Below are 16,855 nucleotides of genomic sequence, written 5' to 3'. Positions count from 1 at the left end.
GGCTCCTGTGCCTCCTAGATGTGTGCCCCCTTTCTCCCTAATAAAGGGGAAGTTACTGCCTTCAGGAGATTGTACCCTCTGGCTAATGTAATCTGTACAATGACCTTCAATTTCCCCTTTACCTTATAATAATAAGCAGTCGTAATGCCCTTCTTAAAAAATATGAATTCTCTATTAAGTTTTTTAGCATCCCTGAGCTCATTAAAACTACCCTAGTGGCCAGGCATGGTGGCTCACGCCTGTAATCCCAGAACTTTGGGAGGCTGAGGTGGGCGGATCACCTGAGGTCAGCCTGACCAGCCTGGCAAAAGCCCATCTCCACTAAAAATACAAAAGTTAGCTGGGCGTGGTGGCAAGTGCCTGTAATACCAGCTACTTGGGAGGCTGAGGCAGGAAAATCACTTGAACCCGGGAGGCGGAGGTTACAGTGACCCAACATTGCACCACTGCACACCAGCCTGGGGTGACAAAGCGAGACTGTGTCTCAAAACCATAACACAACAAAACAAAAAACTCCCCTAGAGTTGCTAGCCACGCATGTCTTGGGCATGGGTTTTCAGATTTAAGTAAACCCAACATGCCCTCTTCTGCTTCCCTCTATGCCACAGGAAACACTGCTCGAGCCCCATCCACACTCACGGTCTTAGAGGGGAAGGCTGCAGCATGTGGCCTCTCCTTTTCAGAAAGGGGTGTCAGTGCACACTACTATGTTAATTTGTCAGTCAGTTAAAAACACACACACAATTATGCTGCACAGTAGAACAGCCTGGAGGAGCTGCACATTCTAGCTCTCCTCCAGACCCTCTGCCCTCTCTGCTTGCGAGCAGCACATATGATTTAGTGAAGCACACAGCGAGGAAGAGGGGACTCCTTACAGAGCGAGCCAAGCACCCCAGCTGGGACACGCACTCTCAAGCACTCTCAAACTACAGCCGTGGCTCTTAGCTCTGAGTGCGTTTAAAATTGAGTGTGTATCCAAGGAAGGCAGACAGAGGCCACAGTCCCCCAGGATGGTTGAAAAATGCTAATGGGAGCGCTGAGCTGTGAGGAGAGGAACGTAGAGCTCTGGCATGGGTTTCCCAGCAGGTGGGGCTGTGGGGCACCCAGCATTCTGTATGTAGAGCTACTTGCCAAGTTCAAGGCCAACACCAACCCAATGACACTAAGGGAGAGAGAACAGAGAGGGGATCACATACATTGATGACGCACATGAAGGGTGTTTGGATACCCTGGCCAGCTCCTGCTTTCTGCTCCAGCTGGAACCACTGGGCTGGGCTGGGCCTAGCACCGTTAAACCCAGCTGTAGTTGAAGAGATTCTGCCACACCTCCCCTTCCAGAATCTTAAGTGTCAACAGAATTATGTGCAGAAGCTCTGATGATTTATTCTCATTTTCAACACAGATTGATAAAGGGAACCTGAGAGTGCCAAGGAATGGTATCGGAAGTGTTATTCAACCATAGCATCTCAGCCATTCAGGGAGAAATGAAGAGATTCTGCCACACCTCCCCTTCTAGAATCTAAGTGCCAACAGAATTTATGTGCAGAAGCTCTGATAATTCGTTCTCATTCTCAACACTGACTGATAAAGGGAACCTGAGAGCACCGAGGAATAGTATCGGAAGCACTGTCCAACCATAGAACCTCAGTCATTCAGGGGAACCTGAGACGTGGGGGAGCAGGTGTCCCCACTGTGCAGTGCCCTTTAATTACAGCATTTAATTATGCCAGGCTGGGCACTTACAGGGACGCCTGAGAGTGGTCAAACCTCTTTCAATCCATCTACTTACGTGTGAGAGCTCCCCAAATTGATGTGGTAATGCAACCATTACCACCATGGAGACAGGCTTCAAACCCACTTACAGCATCTCTCCCTTTGGGGAGCAATACATCTAAAGATGAGAAATTAAACCAGAGGTTTCTCAAGTCAGTAGGCAGGGGCTTGTCTAAGCCAAGGTGCTTCTTTGGTTCCAGCCATTGACGGTAGTCAGGGCACCAGGTGTGACAGCTGCTCCTGGAGCCAAGGGCACCCTTACCTGGTTAGGGGCCTCTGGCGGCATGGGGGATGGTGACTTGGACTGGAAGGCATCCTGGGATATGAATCCTGAGTCATGGGAGGAGACGCTGGACAGCCTCACGGGAGCCTGCTGGGTCAGGTTGGAGCTGCGGTAGCGGTAATGTGAGCTGGGGGAATGCGAGTGGGAGCCGCTGGACCGAGAGTCACTGCTGTTGACACTGTTCAGGCTGCTGTGGGGGACAAGTGGGGATGAGGGGTGGGCACGGAAGGTAAAGAAAGGGGGACAATGGTAAGAGGAAGGAGGAAGGAGGGGAACAGACAAGAGGCAGAAGAGGGAGGAGCACAACATAATGTAATCAGCTCTCTGCCCCGGAGATGCAGCGCAAACCACAAGACATGTTTTCAAAACGCTAAATCACAAAGCTAGTCAACAAAATGTTTTTCCAGGTGACCCAGGGGGAAATATAGCTGCCAGGATTCAGGTCTCCGATGGAAACCATGTGGCGTTCTTAGGAGGCAAGTCAAGTGCCACCCAACTCTGCTGCTTCGCCTACCACCAAAATGACAGGAGCTGATGTCAGTAGCAAGAAAAGGGACAGGGCTAATCTGCCTGCAGGAACCATGAGCCTGCAGCAAAGCCCACTGGGGCTTCAGCATGACTGGAATATTCTTGGATGCACCATCTGGGTCCACATGACTAAGGCCAACACAGCCAAGCACTGACTGCCGATGGATTTGCTGAGGTGATTTCATCCTAGGTGAGTCTGGTCAAGCCCACTGTAAAGAACATCAGCAAATCAACTCACGATGTTGGTGTACATGTGTTTTACCTTTTAACAAAGTGATGCTTTCATTAATGGATGTACTCTGACCCCAGTTGTTTCTCTGTCAAAATATCTGTGGGTCTGGCACAGTAACACACTTGGCAAGAGGCAGGCAGCTTTCAGAGACTAAGAGCAATCAATGCTCAGCTGTTTGCTTTTGAAATGGCACAGTAAACAGGATGTCAAATAATGACACACCCACTCTGGATTTCCGTCTGCATTCCGTCTCCACTCATAAGAAACATGCTCCTGGCTGGGTGCGGTGGCTCACGCCTGTAATCCCAATACTTCAAAAGGCCAAGGCGGGTGGATCACCTGAAGTCAGGAGTTCAAGACCAGCATGGCCAATATGGTGAAACCCCACCTCTCATAAAAATACAAGAATTAGCCAGGTGTGGTGGCAGGCACCTGTAATCTCAGCTACTTGGGAGGCCAAGGCAGGAGAATCGCTTGAACCCAGGAGGTGGAAGCTGCAGTGAGCCGAGATTGTGCCGCTGCACTCCAGCCTGGACAATAGAGCGAGACCCCATCTCCAAAAAAATAAAATAAAACAAAATAAAATAATTTTTAAAAACCATGCTCCACACTCTGTGTAGTAACTTAGATCACAAAAAGCAGAAAACAGACTCCCAAGGTCCAAACAAACAGAGCTGAAATAAAAAGGGCAGTTGTAGAGGCACCAGCAGGGATGAAGTAAACAACTAGGGCTGGGATTGGAAAATTCATAGTTTCTGCTCCTAAGCCTGCAAGAGACTCTGGTTTGCAAAATCTGGCAGCTAATAAGGTACTCAAGGGCAGTGTGACTGTATACACTAGAATTACTTGGTGCAAATGTTCAGACAGACATAGGGGAGCGTGCTGGAGGAAAGCGCTGCAGTGAGGAATAAATATCATGACTTTTGCCTTTCCCCTCCAGTCAGCCAGAAGGGGGCAGTTGGGAACCGACAGTAAAGCTCACAGCAACTCCACCCCAGCAGCCTCAGAGCTGCAGATGTCAGTGCAACATGGTTTTCTACTCAAACTAAAATTATAAGGAAGAAAAAAAATACCCATGCAACTTTGTTTTACACTAACAAGAGAGATTTTTCTTGGCAACAACAAAAAGGTCACACACACACACACACACACACACACACACACAGTCGATGAAAGGTAAGAAACAAACCAATATCTTCAGGGGGCAGAATGTCCAGGACGCAACATCTTAGATCTGAACTTCCTGCTAAGTGTACAGTGTACAAGCGCCACAGTGAAAGGAAATACGCATCAGCATGCACCAAAACATCACCATAGACAGACTGAACAGATCCATCCTGCCCTTTACTCTCAATGCTAAAACACAGGAAGTGGAAACTTATTTGGCTTTAGAAAGTTAAATTAAAAGAGTAACAGGACTACTATAGCAAGAGAGATAAGTGGTACATCATGCTTCCATCTTTCAAGAAGAGGAGAATAAATTTTCCTACTTGGCAAGCCAAGAACAAGTGACTTCTAACAGAAAACTGCTAGACAACAGTTTTGCAGATGACGGAACTATTCCAACAGATTTTGTTCCAGTAGGGAACGGTACTAACTAATAAAGGTGTGGCCATGATAGTGGCGGTGGTGGTAGTAGTAGCAGTGACTGACAGAGCAAGAACTCTATTTACTTTATGAAAGCCTGAAACAAAAATATGGAGCAAAATGAGGGCATAAGCCATTGTTACTTCCTTTGTTTGTTCTGGCAACAGTGAGATCAGCCTGTGTAAGAATCAACCCAGGTTCACCATTTTTTAGGCCTTAGAAGGTTTTCACTCTGCTAAACAGGAAAATCAAATGTGATCTCATAGAATGGGAAAATCACGACAACATACAAGTGAGAGAGAGTACGCTACGTCCACGAGTCAAGGGCTAATGGGGTTTTCCTTCTGATCCAAAATTAATCCAGAGACTAAAGAGCAAGACCAAAATCATTACCATTCTTTCAGCTCATCATCCCCCTATTTCCTGTTTGAGAATGAGCCATTCTAAGAGATAAGGACTGGCTCGATTGCTCATATTAGCATAAAGAAAAATGACCCGTCCTGAAAGCAAGAGTGGACCCCGGCTTCACTTACCTGCAGACGCTGGACTTTCTGGACATGGTGGTGCTGGGGGAAGAGGGTGGCGTCTGATACGACCAGCTGTAATCAGAACCTTTCAAGTCCAAAATCACCTAAGGGGACAGAGCCAGCTGGGTGAACGAGGGGCTGAGAAGGGAAGGGTTAGCCATCAAAGCTTAACATCCACCAAAGCATCAAAAGGCTGCCATCATGGAGGTGGGAATGAAAGGAAAACATGTTAAAAAATTTTTTTTTAATTGAAGAGCCACACTACCAAATCCATCAACGTCATAATCCATTTACTGAGAAAGTAAAACTATAATTAATAGGGAGAAGGGAGGGAAGGGAAAAGGAAAATCATGAAATATCAGTCGAGAGAGGGAGAAATACAGTGACCAATTATAAGAGCCATTTATACCCAAGGCTAGAATTTATAGGAGTTTCCTCTTATAACGCCATAAAGCCAATCATGGTTCCCAGACTTGTTGGTAGTGCATTTTAACCATTTGATATTCAGTGCTCATTGCTGCCCTATTTGACCAGCACTAGAAATTTTAAAGCCTGACAGAATCAAGAACAAGCCAATTCTTTCACCATTATTTCTACATCCATCTCCCTTGCTTGGCAAAGGGCCACATGAGTATAAGGTCCACCTTTCATTCACATAAGCACTCAGTAAATGTTTATTTGTCAAGTGAATGCATGCATGCTCTAGTCTAACAAATATAATTTGATAGAATAGAAGACACGAGCTCCCAATTTGCCCTCTGAGCCGGCTCTCCAAGGAGATGAAAAGGTTGTTACCAAGTACAAAAGCCAGCGTGTGAATCATCACTTTCCCCAAATATGTCTCTTCCCATAGCGTTCGTGTGATGTGAATTAAATGAATAAAGCATAAAAATGTCATCTTTTTCATAAGATGAGAGAGCTCTCCATGCATCACTCAATTAGAATGGGAGAAATGGAGAATGGCTGACAATGTCAACCAAAACACACCAGCGACGTGTTCTCATGAGAGTTGACTTCTAGAGGGCAGATGAACACAGCAATTAAGTGCACGGGATCTGGAACCTGACCACTAGGTTCCAATACCAGTTCCACTACCTACGAGCTAGGTGAACCTGGCTAAGCCACTCCATCGGTCGGTGCCTCGCATCCTCCTCTATAAAACAAGCATAATCATGAAGCTGAATGGAGGAAGTCAGGCTATGGAGAGACCTTGGGACAGTGCCTGACACACAATAGGTTCTATGTCACAGCTCGCTATGGTGATTCCATATATTACATCATGAAGGACATGGTGAATATGACTACAGTTTAAGATGTGACAAATGCCACAGGAACACACAGGGCCTTGAGCTTTTACCTCTTTGGTTTGATCCTGTAAGTGAACCCCTGAAGCCTACCTGTTCACTTGAGGAGGGCAGTTTGTGAGGGTCCATGGTCAGGCTTTTTAAATCTTCTGAGATGGTCTGAAGGTGGGTTATTTCCCCTAGCATTGAGATTTCTTCTTCCTGAAGGAAAAGTGATTCATGAAACGTTATTATCCTGAGTGATTCCCTTCATCCCTCTAGTCCAGCTGTTTTTATTAGGGTCTCTGTATAACCCTTTCAGTTTTTCAGAAAAGGCACCACTGGGAGTGGAAAATCTCTGGTGAAGGCACTACATGCCTTTTCTTTTGGGAAATGGAATGGAAAAAGAAATTTGCCATAATGGAAGAGTGACCTGTGCATGGGGGACAGTGGGGAACACATGGGACTCCCTCTCAGGGCCTGGGGGACGTCAGGCCAGCTCAGATGGTCTGACAGTGTGTTCCCACAGGATCGTGCAGCACAGCCCTCTTCACACGGTGGCCCTTTTCTGAAGTTGTTAAGCTTCAATGGATGACACGACTTGGAGATATTTTGGTCCAGATCTTTGTGACAACGCCTGTGTGTTCAACAGAGGCTAACTTTTCCCCTTCTTTCTTGTGCTTTTCCACCAACTTAATAAAAGACAAGTAAGACAGGAGCTGGGGACCAGGGAAGAAACATCCCATGTGCTTTATCAAAGTGCCAAGTTGGGACTACGGGGCCAGGCTAGAATGATCCATGGAAAAGTTCTATGCTCAGGGGAACAATTCAAATTCAGACATTTTGCTAGGGCTAAGGGAAATGAGCTGGTACCCTCGAATCAGCTTCCAGAACGCCTACAGTGCAAGTTCTCAATTACAGCATGCAAATGATTTCCTTAAAAATTAAGTCTAAATTGATTCATTGAGGCTCTTGGATATTCATCTCATGGTCACCCCTTGGTATTCAGTTTCAACAGTGAGTCTCAAAACCACCTGGAGTGCTTCTTTTAAAACACAGATGACTGGGTCCCCACCACCAGAGGTTTGGACTTGGTGGGTCTGGGTTGGGCCCAAGAACTTGCATTTCTAGCCGGTTCCCACTGATGCTGCTGACCTGGGGACCCCACTTTGAGAACCACTCTGCTAGGCCTTCTTGACTTGGTGAGAGAAAGTAACACAGAACAAGTGGTGCTAGAACAGTGGACGAGGAGTGAGTTATGTGGCCACCAACTTGCACTGAATCACTGATCTGCACAAGAGATTCCACCATCATTCCTGGCATTAGATTCTGACAGAAGATTCTCCATGACTCAACCATGGATGGACAAAATCAGAAAGAAGCCATCTCCACATCAGCAGTTTAAACCTTCTGGAGTTTTCCATGAACTTACAATCACTGGCCGCAGCATAGAGATGAAGGTGCAGAATCGGCCACGTTCTTCAATCAAAGCCTTCCGGACGGCCTGCTTTTCTGTTTCTTCCAACAAGAGATATTTATCATTCACATCTTGGAGAGCACTGTCCAACTGAGGCTGGATATCGCCTCTCCCTGCACAAAACAGAGACCCAAGCACGGCTTACTGAAACACCAGCTTCTGGAACAAATGCCCCTTTCTCCCTGGGGTCCTTGCTGGAGTCAAAACCATAATTTTCCAGGACATAAAAAAAAGTATTTGTTCATGTCCCAAAAGGATTTAAGGTGGCTGTTTTTCTAGGACCAGCCATTTCCAATTTCCAATGCCCAGAGGGCACATTTAGCCTGATTTATTCGTGACAAGGAGTATTTCCTGGGGCAACTCTTCATGACTTGCCTTCTCACATTGCACAACCCCCACCAACTCTTCTGCCAACAAAATCCTGGGACACAGAGCCAGACAGCATTCTTTCCTTTCAGAACATAACAAGGTAAGAGCCTGTGGGTGTTTCCAAAAACGCACAAACTGGCTTTGCTGGGTCAATCTCAAAGAGCCTCTGTCTGGATAGAAGTTTCTCTTCCTAAAGACAAAGGTGGCAAGCATCTGCTCTTCTGGCTTGGGGGGCCCATGGGAATCCTTGGCAGTTACTTTAACTTTCTAGTGGAAAGTCTTGAATACTCTTCCTATAGAACAAGCCCAGTAACAACAAGACCTCCAGACAGGTCTCTGCTGGTGAAAAACTGAAAGTGGGGTCTATGCAGAGCCTGGCCCATGTTCACAGACCCCAGTTAGGTGGAGGCAACCATTTCTAGAGTTTAAGACAGGGTGTTAATCTTTTGAATAACTAACACATGGTTAGCAAACCATCTTTGCAAATAAAGTTTTATTAGAACACAGCCACATCCATTTATTTACCCAGCAAATTTTTCAATTTTTTTGTAGAGATTGCCTGTACCAGTTCTCCCTACAATGGCAGAGTAGTGTTACACAGAGTATGGCCCCCAGACCATGGCCCCTTGCAAAAGAAGTCGGCTGCCCTAAAAGATAAACATGGACCAACAGGCACTGTGTCCAAAGGAGTAGCTACTACAAATCTGATCTGTAGATGGGGACACCAGCTCATGAGCTTCCACCCTGGGTTGCCTATGCAGGGGCCTCACCTATCACTCAAACCAGAGAGAGAATTTCTAAACTTCTTCAGGGCAGGATTTTGGTCTTTCCCAGCACAGCCCCTAGTACAATGTCATTTGTGTATACAGCAGGTGCTTGATAAATGTCTGTTCAATAGTTTCAACACAAAATGTTAGAGCTGGAAGGGGTTATCCAATTGGGCCAACCTGCTCATGTTTCAGTGGAGACCAAGTCCTAGAGAAGTCGAGGGACTCGTCTAAGGTCACAGAAAGAATGGCACAGAGGCAGGGTTAAGCCACACTGCCTCATTCCGAACCTATTCTCTGCCCCACCGCCTCATAGGAAGGGCCCTGCAGTTCCCATCTATCCCTCTTAATGTTGTAGAGAACATTAAATGCAATGAACCATTTGGTTTGAAGAAAGAAAGGATCAGGGAAAATTGCCATGGATGTAGGAACATATTCTGCATTTTTCGCTCATAAGCAGAGGAGAAAGTTTAATTTGGAGCAAGAGGCAAACAGGCTTAAAGCACATCCCAATAGAAAAGGTAGTCAGATGTTAGTAAGGAAAAGTCACTTCTCAGGAAATAAGTTCTAAATTAGCACGTAATGAGAAAATTATAGATAGTCAAAGATCACCCTTGAAAATGCCTTAGATGGCCAGCAAATACAGGACGCCTAGCTTTGTGTATATAACTCTCATCAGTCAAATGAGCACAAGTGTGTAGACCGTATGTATCTAAGTCCATGGAGGGGTGCTGTCCAGCAATTACACTACAGTGGCCCCTCTTCTGTGGTTCTGGTTTCCAAAGTTTCAGTTACCCATGGTGTGGTAAAATAAGGTATTTTGAAAGAGAGAAAGAGACTACATTCACATGACTTTTATTACAGTATATTGTTATAACTGTTCTATTATTATTGTTGTTAATCTCTTACTGTGCCTAAATTATATATTAAACTTTACCACAGACATGTATGCATGGGAAAAACCACAGTATACGTAAGGTTTGGTACTATCTGCAGTTTTAGGCATCCATGGGGGGTCTTGGAATGTATCCCCTGAGGAGAAGGGGGAACTACTATATATAAGAAATTTGCTGCTTGAGAAGTCTCTGCATAATTCTCTCCTTTTTGGAGACAGGGTCTCGCTCTGTCACTCAGGCTGAAGTGCAGTGGAATGATCATAGCTCATTGCAGCCTTGGCCTCTTGACGAGCTGGGTCTATCAGTATGCACCACCATGCCCAGCTAGTTTTTCAATTTTTTTGTAGAGATTGGGTCTTGCTTTGTTGGTCAGATGGTCCTGAACTCCTGGCCTCAAGTGATCCTCCCACCTCAGCCTCCCAAAGTGCTGGGATTACAGTCATGAGCCACAGCACCTGGGTGTCAGCATATTTTCAAGGTGACCCACTCACCCATCTTCCATGTAGTCACTGACTCCACCCCTCAGAATAATTCTTTACCATGCCTTCAATTTCTTCCTCAAGGATGTAGGAGTAATCATCACCATACATTAATGTGGCTGCCTGAGCCACTGGTTTCATGTGTTTTTAGTAGACAAGAAACCTGTAAAAGCATTCTCCTATTCTCTCCTGGAACTCGCCTTGGGGCAAAGGCTTTGTTCACAGAGACGCACCACCTGTGGCCAAGGGCTTACAGAGGGAAGGCTGGGTGTCACCAGCACTAGGAAAACTGTGGGTTTTCTCTTCTATTTTAAAATGCTGGCTAGTGCAAAATTAATCCACATATACTTAATGACAGAAGTCCGCCAGCAGGGAAGCTCTGGAAAGCTGTAAACCCTCGCTTTTCCTCTGCAACCAGCAAAACAGCATGGCCAATTGTGGGCCTTGTTGGGCCACATGACTCAGGGCTGGTCTAGAGGGCTATTTCTAGTCTGTCAATCTATTCTATGATGTTCTAATAACAAAACACAGAGGGCTGCAGACCACCTCAGAATGTTCTAAACTCTCGTGTAGGACAGCGAACAGAAGTCAGGAGACACCAGATTGAGACATATTGTGTTTGACCAAACTTGCTCGGTGGGCTTTGATTATGGTAGCAATTTTTAAAAATAACAGTCTACAAGGTTGGGCATGGTGGCTCAAGCCTCTAATCCCAGCACTTTGGGAGGCCAAGGCGGGCAGATCATAACCAGCCTGGCCAATATGGTGAAACCCCGTTTCTACTAGAAGTACAAAAATTATCTGGGTGTGGTGGCACACGCCTGTAGTCCCAGCTACTGGGGAGACTGAGGCAGAAGAATTGCTTGAACCTGGGAGGGGGAGGTTGCAGTGAGCTGAGATCATGCCACTGCACTCCAGCCTGGGCGACAGAGCAAGACTCCATCTCAAAAAAATAAAATAAAATAAAATACAACAAAATAAAATGAAATGAAATAAATAACAGCCTATGATTGTCAGAAATTGGAAAAATGTATGTTTACTTCCTTTCACAAGTTATAAGGCACATGGCTATCCATAATTAATAATGCTGACTTTAAAAAATATATCTACATAGGAAAGAGAAAAAGGCCATAGAACCAAGTGTTATCTAATTTGGAAAATATAAATTTAAATTATCCTATGATTATAGTCAAGTTTTTTAAATATGTATTATAATTAAAGGACTCTCAAATTGTAGCATTCTAAAATAAGTGTACTCTGTAAAGATTGCTATAATTATAGTCAGGACATTTCCATTCAGGATAGATCATAAGCTAAAACCACAATGTCTGTTTATTAAATTCACTAATACAACATGTAATTATATTTATTAAAAAAAAAACTGTGAAAGAAATTGTTTCATGTCCTAGTTGGATATACTGGTTTTAAGACAGAGTGATCTTTTGAGGACCACAAATTCAGAGTTGTGTTGGTACTGATTTAATATATACAAAAGCCCATTCACTTCGCTCCCATCAGCAGTGTTAGGAGAGTCACCACTGACCCCTTCAGCACCGGTCCTGGCTATTCCAACTCCCATGGACTCGACCTCCATGCTCTTGTCTCATGTCTGCTACCTCCACCCTCACTGGGCCATCACAGTCTCTCACCCGAACAGATGCCAACAGCCCCTAATGTCTCACCCCAGACTGCACTTGGACTAGCTCGCCCAGAGCAGCCCTGGGTTACTTTCTTTTCTCTTTTTTGAGACAGAGTCTTGCTCTGTCGCCCAGGCTGGAGTGCAGTGGCATGATCTCAGCTCACTGCAAGCTCCGCCTCCCAGGTTCGAAGATTCTCCTGCCTCAGCCACTGAGTAGCTGGGATTACAGGCACGCACCACCATGCACAGCTAATTTTTGTATTTTTAGTAGAGACAGGATTTCACCATGTTGGCCAGGCTGGTCTCAAACTCCTGACCTCCAGCGATCCACCTGCCTCGGCCTGCCAAAGTGCTGGGATTACAGGCATGAGCCCCCACACCTGGCTGTGGATTACTTTCAAAATGCAAATATTCTCATTGCTTTTCAACAGCTCCCATTGCTCTCAAGAAAAGTCCAATGTCCTTAACATGGCCTGCCCTGCAAGCCATGAAAGGTCCTGCCTGTCTACCTCATAGCCTCAGCCTTCGTGGGCCATTCTCTCCCCCCTCCTCTCCCTCTCATCCTCCAGGGCCTGGGCCCCTTCTCACCTTCACTCCGCTCTCCTTCTGCTACATTCCTAACACCTTTTATCCTACAGGTCTTGCCTAATTCTCCATCCTTCTGGGAATCCCACCGTGAACTTTCTCCCCAGATTAGGCTTCTTTTACTTGATCTCTGAAGTCCCTTACACTTATTCATAGCACTACCCCCAGTTTGAATTTCATCTTTGTTTCTCTAGTTATTTGACGTCAGTCCCACGGGGGCAGAACCCATGAATGCTTTTGCTTAGTGCTGTATCTCCTCAGTCAGCATACTTCCCTGGAAAGCGGCAGGTGTTCAAATATTCACAAATGAATCAAGCACTGATACAACTTGACCAAGTTTGCTCACTGGCCTCAACCATCAGGCCCTTAAATGGTCTAATGCTTCAGAACCAGCCAATTCCACAACATCAAGCAGCCAAGAGGAGGAGGGAGGGGGTGCCTTAGATGGTCTTCCCAGACAAAGTTCTTGAGCAAAGAATTGCTTTCGGCTTTCTTCTGTAATATCTTGGGCATCTTCAGTCTTGAGAATTTTTTTCCTGCTGCTAGTTTCCAGGTCTTGGTGTATTCACGCTGGGGAATTCTGATCAACAGCAGCCAAGAGCCCCTTATTCCCCCATCCCAGGGGAAATCATGATTATTCTCTTTGCAGAAAATGTTCCTGGGGCAAAGCACTGTGAAGGCACCATGTCATGGGCCAAGGCAGCACCCCTAAAGAAGAAAGGAATTTTTTTTTTTTTTTTTTTTTTTGAGACACAGTCATGCTCTGTTGCCTAGGCTGGAGTGCAGTGGCACAATCTCAGCTCACTGCAACCTCTGCCTCCTGGGTTCAAGAGTGCACGTCTGATTAATTTTTGTATTTTTCTGTAGAGACAGGGTTTTACCATGTTGGCCAGGCTGGTCTCGAACTCCTGACCTCAAGTGATCTGCCTGCCTCGGCCTCCCAAAGTGCTGGGATTACAGGTGTGAGCCACCGCACCTGGCCACAGAAGGAAGGAATTTTTAAGTGAGGAAACTTTACAGAGTTTTCTGGAATGAAATAAAGATCCCGTATCAACTTCAACCCTTGCATTTTATTCTCCTTAATCATTACATACACATTCAAGGCAGGAACGAATACCCCTTTTGATAGATGGGGAAACTGAGACTGAGGGAGCAAAGTGGTGTGCACAGGGCCACGGTCACCAGCACTGAGCTAGCCACGGGCACAGCCAGAATCCAGCTCCAAGTCTTTCTCGTTCTGAAGATGAGGTTCTTTGTGTTTCCTGCTCACAGCAAACATGAATGCTGAGAACAAGCTGCCAAGAGCTAAACAGCCGATCAAAAAGCCAATGAAATGTGCTTAGTGTTATCTGTACGGGTCCAGCCTCTTCAGACACAGGCTGCACTCGCATGGTAAACTTCACGGCTCAACCAAGCCAGCGGCTGTTCTCCGGCAAAGGGCTCTCCAATGGGGAAGAGCAAACCCAGGATACGTTGGGCCAAGAATGCTGCCAGGAGTCAGCAAAACACCCCAAGTCCTTTCGTTCTTCAGAGACAGGTGTAAGGAGAAGCCATTAGAATCTTACGAAATGAGTTTCACCTGTCCCTGACTCACACAAATACTGTATTTCATTCTAAGATAGCCACTTTCCCTCACTTTTACACCTCACCAATCGGGGTGTGTCTTACCATCAATGGTGTGTCACAGTTTAATTGGTAGGCTTTTTTCCTTTCTTAGTGGTCTGGAAAATAACGGTGCATCTGACAATTGCTCGTATCCCAGAGTCAAATGAAACATGGGATATAAATACTAAAATACAAAATATAAATCCAGACATGCAAGTTGACAGTGGAGATTAGAATTTGGAATGAAAAAATTCTGTCTTCCCAGCAAAAGGAGGCTATCCTCATTATCCCTTTATAAGTCATCTTCTGCTCTTAATAACCTACGGTGGGTTTTGACTGATTCCCAAAAGAAAAAACCAACCGCAAATCAAAAGATAGATGTGATCAGGTAAGACTGAAGGCTTTTAGCCTTAAACTTTTTCAAACAAACTCAGTTTCCGTTATTTTTCAACCTACTGTGCCCCAGTTTCCCTTTACCTGTGGGATGTAAATAATAACAGTATCCAACTCACAGGGCTGCTGGGAGGGGAAATGAACTAATCCTCATGAAGCGTTCAGAACAACGCCTGGCACGGGCTGAGCACTCACTAAATGTCAGGCAATATCAGTTGCCGCTGCCACAGCATCTCTGAAGTTGTTCTTCTGACACTGGCTAGTTTAGCAGGTGATAGTATGGGGGGTCGGGTGGGTTTGTTTGTTTGTTTCTTAAAGAGAGCTTTCAGTTCAAGGTCCTTTTTGATGTAAGAAAATGCAAAAGATTCCACGATTCTTTCACTACAAGTAACAGTTTTATCATCAAGATTCTTCACTGCCCCCTGGGCAACCAGTTGTTTATCAAAGCAAAGGATAAAAAGAGACATTTCAGAGAACAACCAGAAAACATCCCATGCCAACCTGTGGCTCACCATCCAGAGTGTCTCCAACAGAGGATCCTCATGGCTCCAAAATGCTTCTTCCTTTGTGGTTAAATAAATACTCCACCATCTGCCAACCTAGCTACTGGATCCAGAAATTCACCATCGCCTTCAACTCTTCCTTCTTTCATTTGCATTTCTCCTAAGTAGCTCTTGAATCCACCTGTCTTCCTCTCTTGTCTCTGTGGTCACTCCCCTGAGCCCAGGGACCTAGACAACCACCACCACTTGCTAACTGGATGTCCAGTTAAGCCACAGTCTAATCCAAATACACACTGTCACGGTGGAATTATCTAGAAGTCAAAAAGGCTTCAAGGGCTTCAGCAGAGTTCTGAACATCTTTAATGTAGTAAACAAGGCTACAATCTGCATTCTTTATAAGAAGCCAGTCATTGTACATATGGTGCTTTCCTATTTTCTGCGAGTTCTTCTAGAGAATTATTAAACTTGTTGGGCGAGGGGGTGATACAAACCCCCAAATTTGTGGTCGGCTGGGCAGAAGTGTGAGGAATATGGGGACCTCACTTGTGGCTGGTGACTGAATTTGGGGCAGTCTCACAGGATTGACCTCTTACCTTGTGGGGTCTGCACTAACACTAGGCAGTGTCATAACTGAATAGGACAGCCAGCTGTGGTCAGAGAATTGATGTTGGAACATAAATGCATTCTTCGTTCTGGGGACAGCTTGAGGGTAGATGCTACTTTTACCTCCTTAGCAGCTAACAGAGTCTAGCACAGAGGAGGCATGTCATATCCCTTTCCTGAATGAATGAAAGAACAAACTGATACATGGAGGCTGGAGTGTTTTGCAGGACTCATCTGCAGCAGTCACGGATGTTTATGAATGGAAGAATGGCACCAGGCGTGAATCAATTAGTCCCATGAAAACCAGGAATGGCTGATGGGCTGCAGCTCAAGAGAGGCAGCAACCGCTTTCCTACCCTGCCATTCCGTCAGGCTTTGCCCATCCCGTTAGTGTTCTCTAGGTAGATGAAAACCATACTATGCAAGGAATAAATATTTCAAGCAAGTTGTCTGTTTCCTTTCTGCTGTTTTGTATTTGGTCAAAAATTAACGCTAAGAAAAGTACTCAGCTCCTGGCATGCCTTCACACTCTACATATGTCTCCCTCTGGTCCCTGAATGCAGCCACAGGGAAGTCAGGTGACCTGCACCTTAACAGTACTATTGTGCACAGGGACTCCCAGGGCATTCTGAGACCAGAGTCACAGGCAAGGCACTCAAGGAGCCGTGTCTATGTGAGGTTTTACCAGAGACAAGCTTTGCAAAGGAAGAGTTCACAGCTCCAGGCTTCTGGTGCATCTGTTTGGCTTGTGTTTACCTGGAATCCTCAGTTATAGTAATAAATAGCCCAGCCTCTGAAGGCTATGTGCATTCACCTGAAATGCAACATCCCTTTGCAGAAGATTTCTTTTCTTTTATTTTGGAGACGGGGTCTCACTCTGTCGCCCAGACTGGAGTGCAATGGAGCGATCTCAGCTCACTGCAACCTCCGCCTCCCAGGTTTAAGCGGTTCTTCTGCCTCAGCCTCCCAAGTAGCTGAGAATACAGGTGCATGCCACCACGCCCATCTAACTTCTGTATTTTTAGTAGAGATGGGATTTTGCCATGTTGGCCAGGCTGGTCTCAGACTCATGACCTCAAGTGATCCTCCCACCTCGGCCTCCCAAAGTGCTGAGATTACAGATATGAGCCACTGTGCCAGCCTTACAGGAGATTTCTGAGTTAAATTCAGACATCTATGGATTCAGGTCAGGGGCAGCTTCCTGATTATCACAACAGGTCTAAGGGTAAAATTCTACCATCCCTGCTTCCACCCAGACAGAAGCTGTCTGGCTGTGCCCATATTCTGTATTTCCTCATCAGCTTTCTAAGCCCTGGGCTTGGCCTC

General features: G+C 45.7%; 1 protein-coding gene across 7 annotated transcripts in view; it reads right to left on the bottom strand.

Annotated features, from left to right (window-relative positions):
• The window catches only part of MTSS1 (MTSS I-BAR domain containing 1), a 184,392-nt gene that overhangs the window by 9,833 nt on the left and 157,704 nt on the right, over positions 1-16,855 (bottom strand). For all 7 annotated transcript variants that reach the window (XM_010363908.2, XM_010363905.1, XM_030937547.1 and 4 more), the window contains 4 exons: positions 7,646-7,803; positions 6,328-6,435; positions 4,937-5,034; positions 2,036-2,246 (listed from right to left, as the gene is read on the bottom strand). In XM_010363908.2, coding sequence (XP_010362210.1) covers positions 2,036-2,246; positions 4,937-5,034; positions 6,328-6,435; positions 7,646-7,803 — 575 coding nt within the window. The remainder of the gene's footprint in view (positions 1-2,035; positions 2,247-4,936; positions 5,035-6,327; positions 6,436-7,645; positions 7,804-16,855) is intronic.

This window comes from Rhinopithecus roxellana, chromosome 9 (assembly GCF_007565055.1).
Source record: "Rhinopithecus roxellana isolate Shanxi Qingling chromosome 9, ASM756505v1, whole genome shotgun sequence".
Taxonomy (NCBI): Eukaryota; Metazoa; Chordata; class Mammalia; order Primates; family Cercopithecidae; genus Rhinopithecus; species Rhinopithecus roxellana.
The sequence above is the reverse complement of the archived record's forward strand: the minus strand, read 5'-3'. Positions and strand labels throughout refer to the sequence as shown.